The 23,162-nt window shown below is 37.8% G+C and overlaps 2 protein-coding genes across 2 annotated transcripts; one reads left to right on the forward strand and one right to left on the reverse strand.

Moving 5' to 3' along the window:
* Nucleotides 1-263: 263 nt before the first annotated feature.
* tekt4 (tektin 4) lies at nucleotides 264-6,804 on the reverse strand. Its single transcript, XM_051705104.1, has 6 exons — nucleotides 6,175-6,804; nucleotides 5,551-5,621; nucleotides 5,217-5,360; nucleotides 3,668-3,890; nucleotides 2,687-2,841; nucleotides 264-1,166 (listed from the first exon to the last, which is right to left on the reverse strand). The coding sequence occupies exons 1-6, from the start codon at nucleotides 6,718-6,720 to the stop codon at nucleotides 953-955; spliced, it is 1,353 nt and encodes a 450-aa protein (XP_051561064.1). The 5' UTR covers nucleotides 6,721-6,804; the 3' UTR covers nucleotides 264-952.
* Nucleotides 6,805-15,826: 9,022 nt separating this feature from the next.
* On the forward strand, nucleotides 15,827-20,780 carry si:ch211-202h22.9 (uncharacterized protein LOC559480 homolog). The gene is made up of 5 exons (XM_051705605.1): nucleotides 15,827-15,962; nucleotides 16,259-16,368; nucleotides 19,002-19,088; nucleotides 19,743-19,887; nucleotides 20,016-20,780. The coding sequence occupies exons 2-5, from the start codon at nucleotides 16,269-16,271 to the stop codon at nucleotides 20,119-20,121; spliced, it is 438 nt and encodes a 145-aa protein (XP_051561565.1). The 5' UTR covers nucleotides 15,827-15,962; nucleotides 16,259-16,268; the 3' UTR covers nucleotides 20,122-20,780.
* Nucleotides 20,781-23,162: the final 2,382 nt, after the last annotated feature.

A 23,162-nucleotide genomic window follows, 5' to 3' on the forward strand; every position in this document is an offset into this window, starting at 1 on the left:
TGTTTCCCTTCAATCTTTTGTTGTCCTTATGGGAACTGCATTTATGAAACTGTCCCCCACTGAATAGCAAAATGATTAAACTACATTGTGGGCATGTCCCCACAAGACAAAATGTCTATAAAGGGACTAAATAAGGTCTCAGATCATAAATAATAATGTCAAAAGTGATATTTATAGTAAAAAAATTATTAGTTTATACATGTGAAATCAGAACTCCCCACAGAAGATGTGTGTGAAAGAAAGAGACAGAGGAAATGTGGGTTTTTATCTCTTTTCTAATTTGCTCGTCTTCTCCCATCCCTTGGTCCAAAAGCCCTGCATGTAACCTCAGCACACACTTACTCATCTTTATCGGTGCTCACTGATAAGAGCCAAACAACCGCCAATCAAAACTCCAGATACGATGAGTTTTCAACATCTCTAAATAAAAGAACCACTCGATGATTTCATCTCCGTATCTCATTTCATCTGAAAAGGAATTAGAAGAGATAAGCAGAGGAAAGATGACCAAAATAAGTTTGAATTAGCAGCGCGTTGACTTAGTGACGAGAGTCGTGTCGTTTCACTGGTAATAATAGACCCTTTTTACCTGTTTCTCTCTATCAGTATTTCTCTAACATTCACGCACACATTAACACACACATTATACATGCATTAATGTGGACTATGTCCTTCAAATTTCCCACACAGAGAGAGGATGCTATTGTAAATGTGCCATGTGATAATGACAGTTCAGTTTAAACTTGCATGACACTCTATGGCCACCCTGTGTTCAAACATAGTACTGCAGGCCTTTCTGGGTGTGTGTGTGTCTCATTGATTCACACTCTCCCTTTTTTATTTGTTTGCCTTGGAATCACTGCAAATACACACAATAACAACCAGTACAGACACTACAAACAACATGAAATAACTGTAACTGGTCTAGATCTCCCATCCTGTTGTGAGTGTGTCAGTATCCAGACAGCATTGTAACAGTAGGGTATCGTGTGCGGTGTGTCATACACTTCTCTCGGTCGATGAGGACGGAGTTGGTTTTGCAGGCGATGTCTTTCTCCAGTGTGAGTCTGCTCTCCTCGAGGTCAGATAAAGATCTGCGAGCTTCATACAGCTGCTGCTGCAGGGCTGATGCTGTACCGCTGAGCTCTGACACCTCACCTAACAGACTACACACACAAACACACTTGTCAGATGGGTTTATGTGTGTCACAGTAGTATCTGGGACTTTCATTAGTGTACACAAGGGTCTCTAGGTTTGATTTGTATCCTCTGTCCTTGTTCCTTGGCATGCTTTTATTTTAAAACATGTCAAGAATACTTGTTGTCTCTGATCCAGTTGTTCACACCAAGGAATCAAGTTAGCATGGACCAGTTAGCCCCTGCTGGTAGATACTGTAACTACACTATTATGAGGGCAAAAAGCAACTTTCTCCATTGGCAGCTATTCCAACCTGATCTCAGTTGGCTAAATTGTACACATTTTTCAGAATTCTCCTGATGTATAATGCAGAAGTAAGGGAAATGTCCGCGTGTCAAATGTTGCGTACATGCTTATTAATTTTATGCTCTAACCCAAACCCCATATTTAAACCTAACCAAAGAGAAGAGACCGTAAGCATGGTTTGTGCGTATATGACGTGTGACGCAAATTTCGTCATCAGCAGAGTGCTCTTTTCTAAACACGCATACTCTGAACGTGCAGAATGCGCATGCACCTGGAATTATTCGCACTACTAAGTGGATCCACAAGGTGGCAACACTCAGTGTTGAGCCATTGCTGTCACAAAGAAGTGCTAGAAGAAGATACCGTAATCTCTTCTAAAAACCAGGAGACGAAGGTGGAAACAACAACAGTGGATGTGCACGTCAAGAGTGCGTGTGTGAGGAGGACAGGAGATACCTGCAATTGCATAACTCATGTCTGAAGGAATGTAAAGACATATTTATGGATCTAAACTCCTACAGAGAAATAGTTCAGTATTTCAAAGCAGTCGTTGCGTGTATGCGTCAACCACCTGCATAGGCACACACAGTTATATGAAGTATACTTTGAAAGGCTAGCGTCTGACTGAATGCAGTGCACCCTCGTTTCCTCGCTCCTCCTCCCTCGAGTCATTGACCCAGAAACCAATCAAAGTCCACCATCATGAAGGATGTATCAAATCTCTAAATGCACCATGAGAAGGCAACTAACGAGGACAGATGAAGCTTCCCGAGGATGCTTGAGCGAAGAAGCCAAGGAGCATCGTATGCGGAAGACTTTTTGGTCGAAGCACCTGATGCACGCATAAATTCTCCTCCCCCTTCAAATCTAACACAAAAGTCTTAATTCACGTTTCACTATAGTTGTCACATACTTAAAAGTACATCTTGAATTATTATTTTTTATTATGACTATATTAATAAATCAACGGCAAGTGCTCTGATGTAATGCAGCTGTGAAGAGATGACGCTTTGAAGTGACGCATGAGTGAGCAAGACATTCCATTTTACCAATGTGCCTGTTGAAAATGTAATTTCATTAAATCATGCTTGTGTTTCCCTCTTGTTGCACTCGGGTTCTTTACCTCTGCGTTTGAGTCATGTTTGCTTCAGAGGACCAGACCAAACATGAAACGAGATACTTCAATATAAAAGCAAACAGGACAGACCACAGTAATAATCCAACCTAATGTGACATGTGTACCTGAGTTGTGGCTGGTCTCGGCACAGCTCCATATTGGGTCTAAGGGCCCGGTAATGCAGTCTGGACTGGGCCACTCTGAGCGGAGCTTCTTTATCGTACACAGCCTGCTGCAGGTATGAAATATTCCTCTCCTGAGCCCCGATCTGCTCCACAATCTACAGCACACACATTGAACATTCATTTATTCAAGAACGTCTTACCCCATTACATACAAACTGATGGAATCAGATGTTGGCAAAGATAAGATCTGTACTTAAAATATGTTTATGCTCTTATTCATACAGACTGATCTCAATGTGAATTCAGCAACAGTAGGTTGAACGTTCTCCGGTTGAAAGCGGTCTGTGTTTACTGAAATGCAAACCACTGCCCCCCAGTGGCTAAAGCTGGAAGTGAGCTCCAGTTTCTGGAGAAATGTCCACAGGGTGGCACCAAAAGCCGAGTAGTATTTTTAGTTGTACAATGATGCAATACAGTCAGCAATAATGCATATTTTATAAACCGTCCTTACCCAAACCCCAACAATCCTAATTCCAACCATCAGTGGAGTAGAAATGTAATCTAAGAGCGAAAATGCAACCTCCGAATCGCACTTGTCATTGTTTATGTGAAAGCGATTACTTCCTGGTTTCCATGGGAATGTATGTCTCTGAGGCTACTCATGCAACACACAATCAGTAGCGCCAGAAGAAAAAGTAAACATATTAATTGATGTAAAAATGTCTGATGGGACATACCACTTGTCAGTAACTCGGTAGAATGGGGTCGAAGTGAGGGTGCTGGAACACACGGTAGCGACATGTCGACTTCCCGTGTGATCATATTGGATTAAATGCCCCATAATGATATATAATACAGTGACCCAAAAGAATATTTGGACACTTAAAAATGGCTGATGTCATTAAATACCAAAATACCAAACCAAGTGCTTTATTTCAAAGAGAGATAGCGCATGTTAGCATGTTTTTGTGTATGTGTTACCTGTGTTAGGTGGAGTTCCAGCTGTGTTTTGGCCTGGCTCAGCTCCATGCAGCGCTGGGTGAATGCCCGATCTACAGCGGCACATTGCACCCGCAGGTCCTCAGCCGTGTCCTGCAGAACCTGCTCAGACAGCTGCCGCAGGGCCTGACTCGCCGCCTCCTCTTGCTCCGCCAGCCGTAGGTTATCCTGAGTAAACTTACGCCATGCCTCCTGATCACTCACCCTACAGAGACACACATCTGTGAGCAACATCACTGAGTGTGTTTCACCACTACAGCTGTGATCTCAAAGCTTTGACAATGTTATAAATTATATATACTTTTCCATAAAACAGCTCTGAACTGACTTCAATTCAACTGAGAGTGAGAGAATAGAAAGAAAGAATATTAGCGACTCACATAGACCGTAGATAAATGTTAATAAATGTTCATTAGAATCAAATAATACAGCCTAATGCCATAAAAGAACCTTTTGATAAGAACTTGTTCTACTGTAGTTCTTTAGAAAACTATCGATGTTCTAGTTTTAACCAGACACCAATTTAACTAAAACGTAACATCTCGAACCATAAGAATCATTTAGCATCTGACATTTTTTTTCTTCATATTTTTAATAAATGTAAATAGAATGTAAAAATGCAACGGTAAAACACAGTTAATTGGTTAACTCGTAGTTACCTTATCATATACGGTGAAAATGTATATTTATTTAACAATATAATTTTATGATAAAATACTGGAAAAAGATTTTTTTTTAAGAGGTATATAATGTGATTTACCTTATCGTTAATAGTGAACATTTATATTATGTTTAACAAGACAATACCTGTACTTTCATGGTATACTATTACTGTATTAAAATTATGGTGAAAAACAAAAATTGGGCATTCCCAAAAGTACCTGCCTGACACGTCACATTTGTAAAAAATGTTTTACATATTCTATTGTTTATTCCATGTTTGTTGCATTTGTGTGTGTGTGTGTGTGTGTCTGTGTGTGTGTATGTGTGTGTGTGTGTGTGTGTGTGTGTGTATGTGTGTGTGTCTGTGTGTGTGTGTGTGTGTGTGTCTGTGTGTGTGTGTGTGTGTGTGTCTGTGTGTGTGTGTGTGTGTCTGTGTGTGTGTATGTGTGTGTGTGTGTGTGTGTGTGTGTGTGTGTGTGTGTATGTGTGTGTGTCTGTGTGTGTGTGTGTGTGTGTGTGTCTGTGTGTGTGTGTGTGTCTCTTCTGTCACCCTGATGGTGTTTTGTGTTTGTCTGGTGTCATGTGTATTGGCCATTTCTTGGAAAGGCCACCCTTGATAAAATTTAAATCATCATGTGGCATTTTGCATTTCCGCCTGCATTACTATGGTAGTTAACAGTAAAATTACATAACGTAATGCCTGAAACATGGTCACTGTATTTTATTCATTTTTTTATTTTTTTATTTTAAGGTGAATTTCAGGCAACCACCAGGACATCCTTTGATATTTTGAAATGTTGTGTAAGAGGTGTGTGACAGTAAAAAATAGTTTGTGTCATTGTTCTATCTGTGTTTGATTTGCACTTACTGGTCCTGCAGCACCGCTGAGCTGGGATGCCATTGTGTGTCTGTGCTCATGTTGTTATAGCGACCACACTGATCGTCCAGACTGTAGGCCTGCTGTTTATCAGACCAGTCTAACTCAAGAGTCTGCTTTACCTCCTGGTTCAGCCTACCAGACACAAACACACAGGTTTATTATTATAATCAGACTAAAAGATTACAAATTATTAATTCTGATTTTACTAAAATTATTTGATAGCCAAACTACCAGAGATTGGTACTGTTTGTTTGTTTGTTTGTTTGAATACTTTTTGGGAAATTCATTGTGTGGATAACTAATAATAGTTTTGATAACTTACCTTATCTGATTGACAGTTTGATCCAGAGTTTTTTTCAGCAGGGCCTGAATGCTTCTGATCAACTCCACCTCCTGTTAGAAATAATTTGACAACTTCGTAATGTGTTGTTCAGATATAGTTTTTTAATGCTTAATCTATTATTTAATTAAATCTATTATTATTATTATTATTATTAATACTAATAATAATGATATAATTATTATATTTAATATAATAATAATAAAAAATGATATTTTCCTTATATTATTATATATTTTTATTTTATGTATTTTTCTTTAATAATAATAATTATTATTATTACTGTTGTTGTTATTAAGTTAATAACAACAACAGTAATAATGGTAATAATAATAATAATAATAATAATAATAAATGTTATGATTATTATTATTATTATTATAAAGAAAAATATATAAAATATATAATATTAAATGAAAATATATAATTAAAATAATATTGTATTAACCTGCAATTTATTGACCTTGATCAATAAGTAAAGAATAAAATAAAATTGATGACATATTTTAATATATAACAATACATATTATTTGTTAGGCTGTTATTACTAGAATCAATTTTATTTTTCTGCGATCAATATTTTTTCATCTCTTCAGTTCGTCATACCTTCAGTAGTTCCTCCTCCACCTGATCCTTCACCAGGTCCGGCCCGAAGCGTCTCTCTCGGCAGGTCAGGTTATCAGTGGCGATGGCGAACGGGATCTCGGTGGCGTCCAGCGCTCTCTCGAGCCGCCTCCTGGAGCGCGTTTGCAGGTCTGTTTCTGCGGCCAGGCGCTCGATGAAGCGCTCCAGCTCGGATCTCCAGCGGTGGATGTCCTGCAGGCGCTCGCCCAGGTGTTTGGTGCCCTCAGTCTGAGTGCGTAAAGTCCCGGTGTCGGTTTCTGCTTTCAGCGCTTTGGACTCGTGGCAGATTCTCTCCGCGATGCTCCGGTCTGTGACTGCCCGGTTCAGCAGGGTAGAGTTATTGGCGAACCACTCGCCGGTGGTGTATTTGGCGCTCCGGTAGCCCGCCGTTGCCAGACCGGCGGATGTACCGGCGTACAGGTTTTCCTTAACGGAGGTCTCCGGTTCGACCGGCAGTTGTAAGCCATTCTGCGCCACAGCTCGTGTGTCAAAACGGGGTCGCGAGACTAAAACTTGGGATGACATCATTATAAATTTGTGTAAAATTAAATCATATATTTAACCGATATATATATATTTAATGTATTTAATTATTATAAATATATTTATCGTTTCCTGCAGCGGCAAACAATGCTGAACACAATGTTTGTGTTCGCTCCGTTGCCTGGATACCGCCGGTTTCTAAGGACGCGTTCCATTGTGCATTCTAAGTGTCAAGTTCCAAAGTTCCACTTCAAATTATCTGATTCTACTCATTTAAATAAGTTTGATCAAATTAAATTAAATTGAATACATTTAATAAGCTGGCTGCTTCATGAGCTGTTTCTTTTTTTTATCTCTAAATACTTTGTTATTTAGAGATCAAACTCATTTTAACCATGTCCCCATCATGTTTTAGGCCTAATTTATAATTTATAAAGATGGAAATTATGTTAATAGCTTCCTTGTATCGCAGTATTACGATTAAGTGAACATGCGGGTGAATTTTAAATAATTTCACTGGTTTGAGTGGATGTTGCCATTTTTGCCATGTACAGGTGCATCTCAATAAATTAGAATGTCGTGGAAAAGTTCATTTATTTCAGTAATTCAACTCAAATTGTGAAACTCGTGTATTAAATAAATTCAATGCACACAGACTGAAGTAGTTTAAGTCTTTGGTTCTTTTAATTGTGATGATTTTGGCTCACATTTAACAAAAACCCACCAATTCACTATCTCAAAAAATTAGAATATGGTGACATGCCAATCAGCTAATCAACTCAAAACACCTGCAAAGGTTTCCTGAGCCTTCAAAATGGTCTCTCAGTTTGGTTCACTAGGCTACACAATCATGGGGAAGACTGCTGATCTGACAGTTGTCCAGAAGACAATCATTGACACCCTTCACAAGGAGGGTAAGCCACAAACATTCATTGCCAAAGAAGCTGGCTGTTCACAGAGTGCTGTTAACAGAAAGTTGAGTGGAAGGAAAAAGTGTGGAAGAAAAAGATGCACAACCAACCAAGAGAACCGCAGCCTTATGATTGTCCAGCAAAATCGATACAAGAATTTGGGTGAACTTCACAAGGAATGGACTGAGGCTGGGGTCAAGGCATCAAGAGCCACCACACACAGACATGTCAAGGAATTTGGCTACAGTTGTCGTATTCCTCTTGTTAAGCCACTCCTGAACCACAGACAACATCAGAGGCGTCTTACCTGGGCTAAGGAGAAGAAGAACTGGACTGTTGCCCAGTGGTCCAAAGTCCTCTTTTCAGATGAGAGCAAGTTTTGTATTTCATTTGGAAACCAAGGTCCTAGAGTCTGGAGGAAGGGTGGAGAAGCTCATAGCCCAAGTTGCTTGAAGTCCAGTGTTAAGTTTCCACAGTCTGTGATGATTTGGGGTGCAATGTCATCTGCTGGTGTTGGTCCATTGTGTTTTTTGAAAACCAAAGTCACTGCACCCGTTTACCAAGAAATTTTGGAGCACTTCATGCTTCCTTCTGCTGACCAGCTTTTTAAAGATGCTGATTTCATTTTCCAGCAGGATTTGGCACCTGCCCACACTGCCAAAAGCACCAAAAGTTGGTTAAATGACCATGGTGTTGGTGTGCTTGACTGGCCAGCAAACTCACCAGACCTGAACCCCATAGAGAATCTATGGGGTATTGTCAAGAGGAAAATGAGAAACAAGAGACCAAAAAATGCAGATGAGCTGAAGGCCACTGTCATAGAAACCTGGGCTTCCATACCACCTCAGCAGTGCCACAAACTGATCACCTCCATGCCACGCCGAATTGAGGCAGTAATTAAAGCAAAAGGAGCCCCTACCAAGAATTGAGTACATATACAGTAAATGAACATACTTTCCAGAAGGCCAACAATTCACTAAAAATGTTTTTTTTATTGGTCTTATGATGTATTCTAATTTATTGAGATAGTGAATTGGTGGGTTTTTGTTAAATGTGAGCCAAAATCATCACAATTAAAAGAACCAAAGACTTAAACTACTTCAGTCTGTGTGCATTGAATTTATTTAATACACGAGTTTCACAATTTGAGTTGAATTACTGAAATAAATGAACTTTTCCACGACATTCTAATTTATTGAGATGCACCTGTATAAGTACAATCTACTAGCTTCTAAATTTAATAAATAATAATATATAAAGGCATATTCCAGGTGTTTTTCCATTGAAACAAACCATTTGAATTTCTAATCAATCTTTAGGTTTTTTTCCCCTTTAATCTCAATATCACTTTCCATCCATTTAGTCTTTTGTATCTAACAGGATGGAGATAATATTCCTTGGAAAGATGAAAGAAAGAAAAAAAGCTAATTCCTTAGTGACATTGCCCTCCAGGAAGTGACACTATTTTAATGTGAGGGAAACAACAACAAAGAAATGATTGAAGAAATCGGTAGGCTATGATCAGAATCAAAATGAGCTTTATTGCCAAGTATGCTTACACATACAAGAAATTTGTCTTGGTGACTGAAGCTTCCAGTGCACAAACAATACAGCAACAAGAAAGATTATAATAAATGTAAAAAAATAAATAAATAGAATAAAAATAAAAAGTGAATAGAAAATAAAGTATATATAGAAATACACAATAGGACAATTATATTATATATATATATATACACACGTATTTACAATATACAAATACAAATCTATTATATACAGAAGCGAGGGAATGTAATGGCAGAAGAGGTGTGGTATGTTGGGGCAGTTTGAACTGTTCATGAGATGGATAGCCTGAGGGAACAAACTGTTCCTGTGCCTGACGGTTCTGGTGCTCAGAGCTCTGAAGCATCGGCCAGAAGGCAACAGTTCAAAAAGGTAGTGGGCAGGATGAGTGGGGTCCAGAGTGATTTTTCCAGCCCTTTTCCTCATTCTGGAAGTGCACAGTTCTTGAAGGGGGGGCAGGGGGCAACCAATAATCCTCTCAGCAGTCCGAACTGTCCTTTGTAGTCTTCTGATATCTGATTTTGTACAGTTATTGAAGTGCAGAGGACTGACTCAATGACTGCTGAGTAGAACTGTATCAGCAGCGCCTGTGGCAGGTTGAACTTCCTCAGCTGGCAAAGGAAGTACAACCTCTGCTGGGCCTTTTTCACAGTAGAGTCAATGTGGGTCTCCCACTTCAGGTCCTGTGTGATGGTAGTGCCCAGGAACCTGAATGACTCCACTTTTGCCACAGTGCTGTTTAGAATGGTGAGGGGGGACAGTGTTGGGGTGTTCCTCCTAAAGTCCACAATCATCTCCACCGTTTTGAGCGTGTTCAGCTCAAGGTTGTTTGACTGCACCAGACAGCCAGCTGTTCAACCTCCCTCCTGTATACAGACTCATCGTCATCCTGGATGAGGAAGATGACAGTAGTGTCGTCTGCAAACTTCAGGAGCTTAACAGAGGTGTCATTTGTATACAGGGTGAAGAGTAGTGGGGAGAGGACATGTACCTGGGGGGTACTAGTGCTGATCGTACATGTGCTGGAAGTGAATTTCTCCTGTCTCACTAGCTGCTGCCTGTCCGTCAGAAAGCTGGTGATCCACTGAAAGATAGACATGGGAACAAAGAATTGGTGTAATTTAGTCTGGAGTATAGCTGGGATGATGGTGTTGAAAGCCGAATTGAAGTCCACAAAAAGGGTCCTTGCATTTGTCCCTGGTCTGTCCAGATGTTGCAGGATATGATGCAATCCCATGTTGACTGCATCACCCACAGACCTGTTTGCTCAATAAGCAAATTGAAGGGGATCTAGAAAGAGTCCAGGGATCTCCTTCAGGTGGGCCAACACCAGTCTTTCAAATGATTTCAAGACCACAGACGTCAGAGTGACAAGTCTGTAGTCATAAAGTCCTGTGATTTTTGGTTTCTTTGGGACAGGAATGATGATTGAATGTTTGAAGCAGCATGGGACTTCAGACTGCTCCAGTGATCTATTGACGATTCTATCTATTGAAGATTCAAGATTATTGATAATAACATCATAACTTCAAGATTAACTTCAAGTCAACATGTAAGCTAACTTTCAATCACTCAGTAAGCAATGGCTAAGTTTATCTCTTTATTTCTATCTTGTTAGGAATCTTGTTAAATTTCTTGTCATTGTTTATAAAATGAAATTATAATTAAAAAAGTTTAAGCCTCTGACCTTGGTACAGCACATCATTTTATAGACCATTTTAAGAATGTAAACAAAAACAAAGGAATTAGAATGGTCCAAATCTCTGTTTTGACAAGCAGGAAATGTTCGTGGAACAATGACATCATTTGACATCAGCAGCAAACAGTCAATTTCAAGGAGTGTTCAAGACTATTTCAAGGACTGTTCGTTAGTGTTCCATGAACATTTCCTGCTTGTCAAAACAGAGACTATTTAGCAGAGACGAGCCACTACTATTAAAATGAATGGGAGAAATTGGAACGCCCAACGGCAGCCAACAATCAACCCGCCTTACATGTAAAATAGCCAATCACCTTTTAGATACAGAAATCGCCTGTCAATCAACTCGAGAACATGCATGCGCATTAGCTATACAAGACAGTATAATTAAGTTTTTAGCGTAATCTGAGGTATAGAAACACAATTTATTATACCAGTAGTGACGGAATGACATGCCCTTCCTGTGGATCATCGTCGCCCCGCCTCGCGTGATGGGGCTTGCATGTTCCCAATGAAGAGCCTCATCACCGCTGCCTTTAAACACAGAGCGTGCCTCTCCTCGGGAGACCGGTCTCTACCTGCTGGCATCTTTACAGGTCAAGGAATGGAGCCGCACCCCGGAATCCCGGTGCGAGTTGGAGCACACAATGCGGCCGATGGACCAGGATGCTGGGCCGCTATTCCCCTCAAGTGCTGAGGCCCAGGGAAGCCGGACCACTCGAGTGAAGCTGCACAGTGTTATCAGATTTTACTGCTTATTTGAAATATGATTATTTTTTTTATTTTTTTCGTAATCTTGACCAACCCTTTTGGAGATTTCAGTCTTTTCCCATTCAAGTAGATAGGAGCTGCACTGTCATGCCACTTGTTTACATAGCTGCCAAAACTGCCCAAGAATGTTCCAAAAACGGCCGCCAAGTGGACTGACTTACCTTGAAAAAGAGACTTTGTTGAAAGGATCCAGAAATACGTCCGGACCGTTCTAATTCCTTTGTTTTTGTTTACATTCTTGAAATGGTCTATAGAAACTTCTTATATTTACACTGATTGCCAGGAGCTGGTTTACAGTATACAGTGCAGGAAGACTTGGACGTTCTATAGGAGACTAAAGGTAGACCGATATAACAGTTTTACCGATTAATCTGTGCCGATAGTTGCTTTTTGGAACAATCTGTTATCGGCAAAGATCTATGCCAATAGTTGCCAAATGCTTTATTCTGGTAAATAGAATATAGAAGCTTAATTTGGCAAATACTTAAATATATATAGGATTGTAATGGAGCCAAGTCTCAGTCATTTCAAATAAAGTCCCACGATATGCACCGAATCTTCATTTTTTCTGGTTATTTGTTTTTTTATTTTGGTTGACCAATAAACTGCTTTTGGGATTTAATTCATTTTGGGCTCTTGTAGCATCAATGCCTGTGCCCATCATAGTAAGGAAAGACTTTTGGAAAAACTATCGGCAGATTAATCGGTTATCAGCCTTTTCCACCACTTTCATTATCATCGGCAAAATTCACTATCGGCCGACCTTTTCTGAGACTACTGACTGTATAAAATTAGATGAGTGAAGAAGAGATGAGAGCGTGAGGATGTGGCTTCCATACGGGGAAAACTAAAGGTCTAAACATTAAATGTTTGGAAATTAATAATTGATTTGGGCAGTTGTCAGTGACAAAGTAAACTCACTTAGAAAGATAAAAGACATTTCAACATTCAGCATTGTATGTTTGGGAGGGTCACCATGGTGAAGTGTTTACCAATGATGTTGCGCTCTCTCTCTCTCTCTCTCTCTCTCTCTCTCTCTCTGTTTTCTACTAGTCACGTGTTGTCTAGCATCTAGCATTTTAATTGATGTTGTGGAATCATGTTGCTCGACTAAAGTTAATGACTGACTAATTCCTGGAACTAGGACTCGTTTTATAAAGGCTCAAACTCAGTGATGTAAATTAATTATTTTTGTAAATTTGATCAAATTAGAACTGAAGAGCACTCAGTGCCGGTTTCACTGAAACTTACACTTGACTTTGGCCTGTCATATTCAAGGTTCATGAGCTGGATGAGTTTAAATTGACATAGCAAACAAGTGATTGATGACGCATCTACAGTACAACAGTTTGTGAACGGTTCACTCAACTCCTGATAAAGTCACAGTTTGATCCCCAATAAAAGGTGAAGGAAAACAAGAAGCTGATAAAGATGATCAGAATTAAATCAGTATGAACAAACTCAGAAAATCATAATGTTTTCACCTCTAGTCTGCAGCTTGTACTTTCCACTAACAGGGTAGACTTTGGTGTCCATTGTAAAAACAGTTGTTTCATTATTAACTCATTTTAATTGCAAACAAATGTAATGATCAGCTGGGTTAAGGGAAGTGAGTGTCACAAAATTGTGACACCCAGGAAGTGACATCATTTTGACTTTTCTTGCAGCATAGCATAAAGTCTCAATATTGACTCAAAATTCACACAAATTGAAGTGTTGTATTGCAATTGTACTGCATTTATCAAGCTCATCCAAACAATGATCAAACAATTATTTATCTTCAGTTTATTCAAATATTTTTTGTAGCCCCTCTTGAGCGATACTGCAAGTTAAATTAGGCTATACATTATATATATTATGAAAAGGTTTTTACATTTTACATTCAGTCAGTTTCATTAAGCCAACATAATTTAGTTGGATTAGGTCAAATTATTGTACTATAGTAGTTTTAACTTCATTAGATTCCTCAAACTACTGTAGATTTATTAAGGTTTATTAATATCGCCAGGTGAGCAAGTGCAAGCAAGGACAGTGAGACTATTGAACCGCCAATTTCATAGCAAATGCTTATAGACCTAAACAGCACTCAAATCAAGCATCACTTGAAAGTGATAGTCCATCCTCAACCTGAGCTCAAGTGCCATTCTCCACTATAATGCTAACCCCCAAATCTCCAGCATAACAGACACTCTTTTTAAATACCAATATTACAGAACATTAACATGATCAAATCTCCTCTTAATTCTCATCTTGCTCAAAAATACATAAAATATGACTTAATTTCAACACTTAACCCTCCCTATATAGTCCCATGCAAAGCATTCTGGTAAATTGAAATCCCCTGCACAGTTTCATCAATGCTAAATTAACCTCATGAAAAGTATTCATGTAGTCCCAACTCAAATTGGCAGAACCCAATGAAATCAAGTTGTGACAAAATGTTCTAGAATTGTGTCACTTTTGTTCATTTTAATTAAGTGAATTGAACAGGCAGCAAAAATCCTTTCTGAGTGTATTTTATTAACTTATTTGTAATATTTTAGAAATGGCTTATTTAATTGTATTGTTTATTTGCTGTTTAAAAATCACAAAGATTTTTTACACTATTTTAATTGTTTGCTTTATTTTTGTATTGGTTTTTTTTATTTTATTTTTTATTTTATTTTTTTTATGTTTATTTTCTGTTAAAAAAAATGTTAATTATTTTAAAGCTATTTTATTTGTTTTTTAATTTTAATTTGATATTTTTTAAATCGGTTATTTAATTTGGTGTTTATCAAATGAATATTCCGGGTTCAAGACAAGTTAAGCTCAATCAGCAGCATTTGTTGCATAATGTTGATTACCACAAAAATGTATTTAGCTCCTTTTCTTTAAAAGAAGAAGCAAAAATCGAGGTTGCAGTGAGACTTACAATGGAAGTGAATGGGGGCCAATTTTTGGAGGGTTTAAAGGCAGAAATGTGAAGCTTATAATTTTATAAAAGCACTTACATTAATACTTCTGTTAAAATATGTGTATTATTTGAGCTGTAAACTGCGTAAATTTGTTTAAATTGTCATTTTTACAGTCGTTTTAGGGTTTAAGGGTTTGTTGGCATTACTGTCATGCTAACAAAGTTGTAAAATTGGTTATAATTTTACACAGAAAAGGTTAGTAAGTGATTTTATCAGACTAAAATCATGTTAACACGCATTTCCATTATGTCTTGTGACTATACTATTTTAACTTTCAAAAATTGGCCCCTATTCACTTTCATTGTAAGTGCCTCACTATAACCCAGATTTCTGCTTTTTGTAAAGGAAAAGAGGAACAAGTCAAAAAAATGTTTTTGTGGTAATCAACATTATGCCACAGATGCTGTCGATTGAGCTTAACTTGTACTGAACTCTGAATATTCCTTTGAGCATTTAAAATCACACCATTTTTCTTACTTTATTTTATTAATTTGTTTAATTGTATTTTATATTCTATAAAATGTTTATTTACTGTGTAAAATCACACAAATATTTATTTAATTATTTTATTAATTTTACTTTTTTATTTTATTAATCAGTTATTTAATTTGGATGTTTATTTACTGTTTAAAATCACTTAATTTGTTTTTACAATATTTTATTAATTTGTTTAATTGTATTTTATATTCTATATATTGTTTATTTAATTTGGATGTTTATTTACTGTTTAAAATCACATAAAAATGTTTACAATATTTTATTAATTTGTTTAATTGTATTTTATATTCTATAAATTGTTTATTTAATTTGGATGTTTATTTACTGTTTAAAATCACATCACTTATGGTTCTTGTATTTAGACCCACATTTTCGATTCCACACCTCCTTTCACTGACTGTTTCCGGAAAAAAATGTACTTCATTTTTTTGTAAAGTAACATTTCAGGCTATTTAGCATAATCAGGTAGCTATTTGTGGAAAGTGATATCTGAATCACGAGTCTCTCTGATGATCTGTTATATTACGACATTAACAGCAAAGAATATATCTCCAGAATGTTTACAAAAATTACTTGGTTAAACTGATATCTCTGTCTGTTTCTTTATTGTCATGGAAAACTGGGACATTTAGTTCACTGGATGTAATTAAACAAGTTAAAGATAACCCTTCCCACACTGTCAGTGTTACAGTAATCCTCCCCGTAATTATAGTCTGTTTTATGCCCACATTTATGACTCTTGTCTGCCTTCATCATTGACCAACACTCTTACAGTCATCAAACACACCCTCTCTCTCACAGCTATCAATATTCTGATGTACTTTCTCACTCACTAGCAAACAAGGAACACAAACTACACAGTTCCACACAGAATACAGGAACTCACAGGTACGTTTTGTGTGCATGTGTGTCTGTATACTTAAAATTAAGTTTTAAATGAAGTGAGGTTTGTGCTTAACTCATATAATGCTGAGTACAGAAACATACTGTATGTGTCATTCAGATTTGCATTTATAGTTGACACCATCACAAGAGTGATTCAATTATACACTGTGTGTTTTTTACTAAAAATATGGAAATGAAAGCAGAACGAAACTCAGAGAGAGGAAATACCACGAGATAGAGAATATTACATCCACTTTCTCAGCTTAGAATTCAAACAGTTCACTTATTCTCGTTCACAGGTCTTTGATAATGGACAAAGAATCCAGTCCACCTCCATATGCTGGTCCTCAGGCACAACAAGCAGGCATGAACCACCCTGGACAGCCGGCAGTCTACCCACCTCAAGCAGGTCAGCTGATCTGTCTCTCCCATCTGCCTTTAAAACCTCATAAACAGGAATAAAGTAGATGATTACTCAACACAAATTAAAATGATATAAACTTACAGTGGTAGAAGAAAGAACATTGGTGTTCCCATGTAAATTTGACCAAAAATGTGGGCCGATCTTCATAAAAGCTTTAGTAATACTTAGTAAAGACATGTATTTGTTGGAGAAATTGTGCTAATCAGTTTTATGGACATGTTTTTATCAGGAAGTCAGATGTTCCGATCAATACACTGTTCCAATCTGTGATGTCAGATGTGTGTTTAAGGTCATTCCCTGTCAAACAAACAGACTTTGGGTACTGCCGTCTCAGATTGTGCTACAAACATTTCTAAAACTGCTACAAAAGACTTTGGCCTTAATAAATTGTCATGCAGAGTGAGTACTCATGCTTGAGGTGTGTTTTTAGCATGCTGTGTCAAGTTAAACGTAGTTTGAAACTTTGAAAAATGCATCTCGAGAACCCTGAATTCTGTTGTGCTCGGTCGAGCTGGAGCGCTGACTGCCCCCTGCTGCCACAAACTCATAAAAACATCAAGGTGGCACATCATGCTTCAACTGGTTTGATAGTAGGAACATTCCTTATTACAGAACTTGCATACGGATTGGGGGCATGATTAATTGCATTTTACTTTTGTGCCCCTCTGTGGACATTTCACCCGGAAGCTGGAGCTCACATGTTCCCATTCGTTCTAAAACACTTCTCCCTTTGGCCACTGGGGGCAGTGGTTTAAATATCGGAAAGCACAGACTGAATTCAGTAGCAGAACTTTCAACCTACAGTCGGCGAATGCTTTCGAGTTTCAGGACTTGGGCAGCTTGAGTTGCAAAACACTAAATTCCAGATCATCCCAGCAAATTTTACAGAAAAAGGTTTGGATGTCCATGCATCAACCAAGGCTTCAAGACTGCGGATAATATAGCATGGCAATGACCCGGGACACAATTAAATCAACAACTGAATGACTGATTCAGAAGGATTTTCAGGTTTTAAATGATCAAGTCCTGATTTCACCTTGAAGTAGCTTGTATTATGCCAAAATTGATGTAGAGGACTAAACGACTGGTACAGGAAAGTTTGGTTAATTATTGATAATAGAGGAAGTACAAGCAGTTTTTTATCTAATAGTTTATCAAATTAATGTAAGACCACATGTGACTCAAAGGACTCACCTTCTTTATCTCATGCACCACTAAAGGTGTGCATATGATCAGTGGCGTAGCCAGGAAATGACTTTTGGTGGGACACAATAAAAAATGGGTGGCCACATTTTTATAAAACTCACTAACTACAGCATGTGTATTGTGAAAAGCAGTATTATACAAATAAAACTGACTTGACTTAAAGGGATAGTTCACCCAAAAATGAAAATTCTCTCTTCATTTACTCACCATCATGCCATCCTAGATGTGTATGACTTTCTTCTGCAGAACTAAAATAAAGATTTTTAGAAGAATTTCTCAGCTCTTTTGGTCCATACAATGCAAGTGAATGGGTGCCAAAATTTTGAAACTCCAAAAATCACATAATTCAGCTTAAAAGTAATCCACTGAACTCCAGTAGTTAAATCCGTGTCTTCAGAAGTGATATGATAGGTGTGTGTGAGAAACAGATAAATATGTAAGTAATTTTTATTTTTTTTTACAATAAATTCTCCTCCGTGCTTAGTAAATCTCCACTTTAACTTTCACATTCTTCTTCTTGTGTTTTTGGTGATTCGCATTCTTCATAAATACGCCCCCTACTGGGCAGGGAGGAGAATTTCTAGCAAAAAAGGACTTAAAAATGTATCTGTTTCTCACCCACACCTATCATGTTGCTTCTAAATAAATGGATTAAACCACTGGAGACGTATGGATTACTTTTATGCTGCCTTTATGTGTTTTTTGGAGCATTGTATCGCAATTTTGCAACGTATGGACCTACAGAGCTGAAATATTCTTCTAAAAATCATAATTTGTGTTCTGCAGAAGAAAGAAAGTCATACACATCTGGGATGGCATAAAGGTGAGTAAATGGTGAGAGAATTTTCATTTTGGGTGAACTATCTCTTTAATTTCCATTAAGTTACATCAGTTTTTCTGTGCCTTTGATGGCAGATCTCTTATTTTGTGCGCAGTCATGACAATGCCCAGTACTAATTTGACTAATTGTGTTGTCCAATCATCTTTTCTAAAAAAGAAATAAAAAAATAATGCAAAACTATTGCTTACTTCGCCGTGATCGCACTGTCATTTACTGGCAGATTACCGCTCTGATGATGTTTCTGGAGGAGTTGACTGAAGGCCAATTAGGCCACGTTGAATTTATTTATTCATTTATGTTATTTTATCAGTAACACAAATGTAATAACAATTTTTATATAGCAGAATCTATGCTTTAACCATTAAATATAAAAAAATTAAAATTTGTATTAAATATATAAATATATATTCAAAGAATAATCTTAAATATTCTGGGTGGGTCTAGTTTGGGTGGGCCCAGGCCCATCCCAGTCCACCCGTTGCTACGCCCTTGAATATGATTATCAGGTAACAGACCAGCTAATCCACTGTGGGTTTTGGTGTTTTCATCTTGTGCTTTGACTCTTTTACAGATCAGTCAGCTTTACTTTACCCTCCACCGCCATCATATGGGTTTGGTGTTCCGCCCACCACAGTCCAGCCCACCGTTGTCCCTGTAGGTGAGTGTTCAACACCGAAGAACTTTCGTGGATTTCTAAAGGAGATTTTAGGCCGGAATGTTAGTATCAGACAACATTCACTTTCACTGTATAAAAATATGCAATGAAAGTGAATAGTAACTCAGGCTAACATTCTGACTAACATCTCCTTTAGTGTTAATTTGAAGGAAGAAATTCATACAGGTTTGGAACAACATGATGATTACAGAATTTTTATTTTGGGTGAACTACTGTATCTCTTTAATTTTGAAGTCACACAGATATTACCTAGATGACATCTACTTATAATCACCTAATATCTTTCCTAATGTAAAGCATGGCCTTGCAACCTCTAGAAGTTTGAATTTGTGGAGCTGAGAGATGTCATTTTTTGTATGTTGGTTTCCTGTTGAACACTCGAGGGCATACTAGCTATTCATAATAAGTTCTATTAACAAATACTGTATAATGTATACATCTTGTGGCTTTTTGAAACAGTGTATAGCTACTTTAGCTTTTATTGACTGGCCCCATTCACTTCTATACTAAGTGCCCATATCTGAAACTGCAGTATATACATTATATAAGCGAAGGATGATATTAGGCCTGTCAATTGAGCTTAACTTGTATTGAACCTAGAACATTATTTAAATAGATGTGTTTGTTCATGCCTAGTTACGCAGATGGTAATGGTGACTTCTCTCACCGATGTGCCGGGTCACATTACCTGTCCGCATTGCCTGCAAGATGTTATCACGGAAACTGAACACCTGAGTGGTTTACTCGCCTGGTTAATCTGTGGAACTCTTGCTCTCTTTGTGTGAGTATAATAACTTTACAGCAATTACAGCCTTAGGGCAGGGTATTAATGTACTAGATAAATACACGCAAAGATTGCTCAGTCAAACAAAAGCTTATTTTTAGAATGTGTCTGCTGTGTTTTTCCAGGTGCTGGCCATGTTGTTGCATTCCGTTCTGTGTGGATGCATGTAAGGATGTGAAACATAGCTGTCCAAACTGCAAGAAAGTAATTCGCATTTACAAACGTGTGTAGCTCCTGCACCAGAGAACATGGAAGAAGACTTTAGGTGATGCCATGGAAACTGAATGGAGTTTCCAAGACATCCAACCTTATTATGAACATGTGGTGGATACGGTTCAAAGCGATGCGAAGAATGACAGAATGTATACTAAGTAATGTATACGAACTAAGTTGATTAACTTCTTGTAACTTTTTCATTGTTTAAATATTTTTCTTATTCCATCTTAATATGAAGAGAAAAGTATATGTAAGCCATTCATAGGTTAAGTTCCTCAAAAACTGAAAACACTGTGTCTCTGTGGCGCACAAAGATTCCTCTGTTTGTTTTGACCGTCCCGTCCATCCTGATGCAACTACATTGATGCAACCAATGGCGAGTTTGGAGCGGGACTATGTTAGTTCGACCAATGGGAGAAGAAGGGTGTGTTCAGAAAGCTATTTGAAATCAATGTTATTTTTCATAATTCTGCGCAGAAATTAGCTTCAGCTTTAACTTTTATTGAAAAGTACCTTTCATTCATTTTGGAGTTCATGAGATTAAAAATGTAAAATCATGTAGAACAGAAGCATAATTTAAATAACTGTACAACTTTTCAGATGTGTAGATGTGTGAAGTTATTTAATCAATATTTTTTTATAATCCATATGTGAATAAAATACATTTTGTTTTAGCTCTTTTTGCTGTGGAACATCATTTGATCTGTTTTACATACAAACCTGAAACTTCCAGCTGGCAGTTCTCCTCCACGACAACTGAAACGTACCAGTAGATGTGCCAAAACATCTCATCAGGTTGCAAGTAGAGATCTGGTAAAGGGCACCGAAATGTTGGACACTCTTGGACACGACAAAAAAAACAACTCAGGGTGAAAACTAATTTCTGATGCCTCATGTCAGTGTTTTAACTAAGAGAACTTTGGAAGAACTTCTTGTTAAAAAATAGGAGCCAAGGAACAAGTCATCTGTGAAAGATGAAGATAAGTACAAGCAAATAGATTCTGACTGTCAAGGCTTATGGGCACAGATAGGAATCCAGAACACTAGTACTAGAGGGCACATTATCTTTCATTGGTTGTTCTGCATGTGGAATGTGGAATAGGTTTGTCAGGATTAACTGTAACAGCAGGTTAAATGGAGCAAATCTTTGTCTCTAGTATATGTGAGAAACAGATCAATATTTAACTCCTTTTTTTTACTTTAAATGTCCACTTTCACACTCTTCTACTTTTGTTTTTTGCCGATTGCATTCTTCATGCATATCACCACCTACTGGTCAGGGCTGGTCAAAGGTGGAGCTTTACAGAAAAATAGGACTTCAATAGTTATCTGTTTCTCACCGACACCTATCATATCACTTCAGAAGATATGGATTACTTTTATGCTGCCTTTATGTGCTTTTTGGAGCTTCAAAGTTTTAGTCACCATTCACATTGTATGGACCTACAGAGCTGAAATATTCTTCTAAAAATCTTCATTTGTGTTCAGCAGAAGAAATTAAGTCATACACATCTGGGATGGCATGAGGATGAGTAAATGATGAGAGAATTTTCATTTTTTGGTGAACTGTCCCTTTAAAGTATCGAAGTATCATGGCATTACCATGTTTTTTCTACATGTGCCTTAAAGTACCATGAAAACCCACTTAAACATATCAAAGTCTTTGAAAATATCACATGGTGCCATCTAGAGATGCTTTGTAGTCCATATTATTTACATTACAGCTACACTATTGTACCCAAGAAAATGCCAAAATTATTCAACAAGTCACCTAAATTGAGTGCTTTGGTGCTGTTTTTGCTAAAGAATCCTTGTGGGGGAGCATGCTCTTTATTTGAGGTGCTAAAACTATTTTTTTATTCAACAAAATCGCTGGGTGTGGTTCTATGTCCATAGTTTCAGCTGCAACTCTCTGTCGATCATATCAGCCTGTTTTACTTGATATTGATCAAGGAAGAGCGTCAGCATTTCCACAGCTCTCCAGTGACCACAGAAACACACAGGTAAGTGTCATTTAATCTTATGTGTTTGTGTTTTACATTGAAAAAGAAGATCAAGTTTATTATTTTGGTGGACTATGGTCTGCCTCAGCTGATATCACACTGTCACAGTGACGTTCTGTATCATCAGCGACACAGAACGGCATTTAATCTGTTGCAACATGTGTGTTTCTCTCACCTCTTCCTGCTTCCAGTGACGCCTCTTTGGAGGGGGCGTGGCTAAGGGGGTTCCACTTCAGTAGTGCCACCCCCCCCCCCCCAAGGTCTTTTTCACACCAAAAATGATCGTGTCGCTTTAGAAGACATTAATTTAACCACTGGAGTCATATTGATGATGTTTATGCTGACTGTCTGTGATTTTTTGGAGCTTCAAAGGTCTGATCACTATCCACTTGCATTTTAAGGACCTACTGAGCTGAGATATTTTTCTATTTTTCTTCAAATGTGTTCTCGTGAAGAAAGAAAGTCATGCACACCTGGGATGGCATGAGGGTGAGTAAAAGATGAGAGAATTTTCATTGTTCAGTGAACTAACCCCTTAAAGTCAGTCAGCAGCAGGTTGTCTCTGAGACAAAATATGTCAACAGTCTGCTCACCTGGGCCATCTGTGGAAGTCTTGGCATTTTGCTGTAAGGAACCATGTTCATTATTACTCTACAATACGATAACACAAACTCACACTCACTAAAGTTCAGAGGTGGTGTCAAACTCTCATGTGAGGTGCAAATTAGTCCCACATAACTAGACTTTTGACTATATTGGCATAATTTCTAAATGAAGCTGGAACTACAGTTGAACAAATGCGCACCTTTGCGTGACACACTGCACAAGCGCAAGACGTGAGCAAACATCAGAACGAAACAATTAAGTTGTAATTACTATACATTAATAACACAAGTAACTGTGTTATTTGACATATTTCTTTGCAAATGTAGTATCTTGCTAGCTGGAAATCAAAAGGAATGTGATGTCAAAGGAACAGCGGGGCCGATTTGGGTTATGAACATTTACCACATGGTGGCGCGTGTCAGAAATTCACAAAAAACACAGAGGGGC

Source organism: Myxocyprinus asiaticus, chromosome 8, assembly GCF_019703515.2.
Source record: "Myxocyprinus asiaticus isolate MX2 ecotype Aquarium Trade chromosome 8, UBuf_Myxa_2, whole genome shotgun sequence".
Classification (NCBI taxonomy): Eukaryota; Metazoa; Chordata; class Actinopteri; order Cypriniformes; family Catostomidae; genus Myxocyprinus; species Myxocyprinus asiaticus.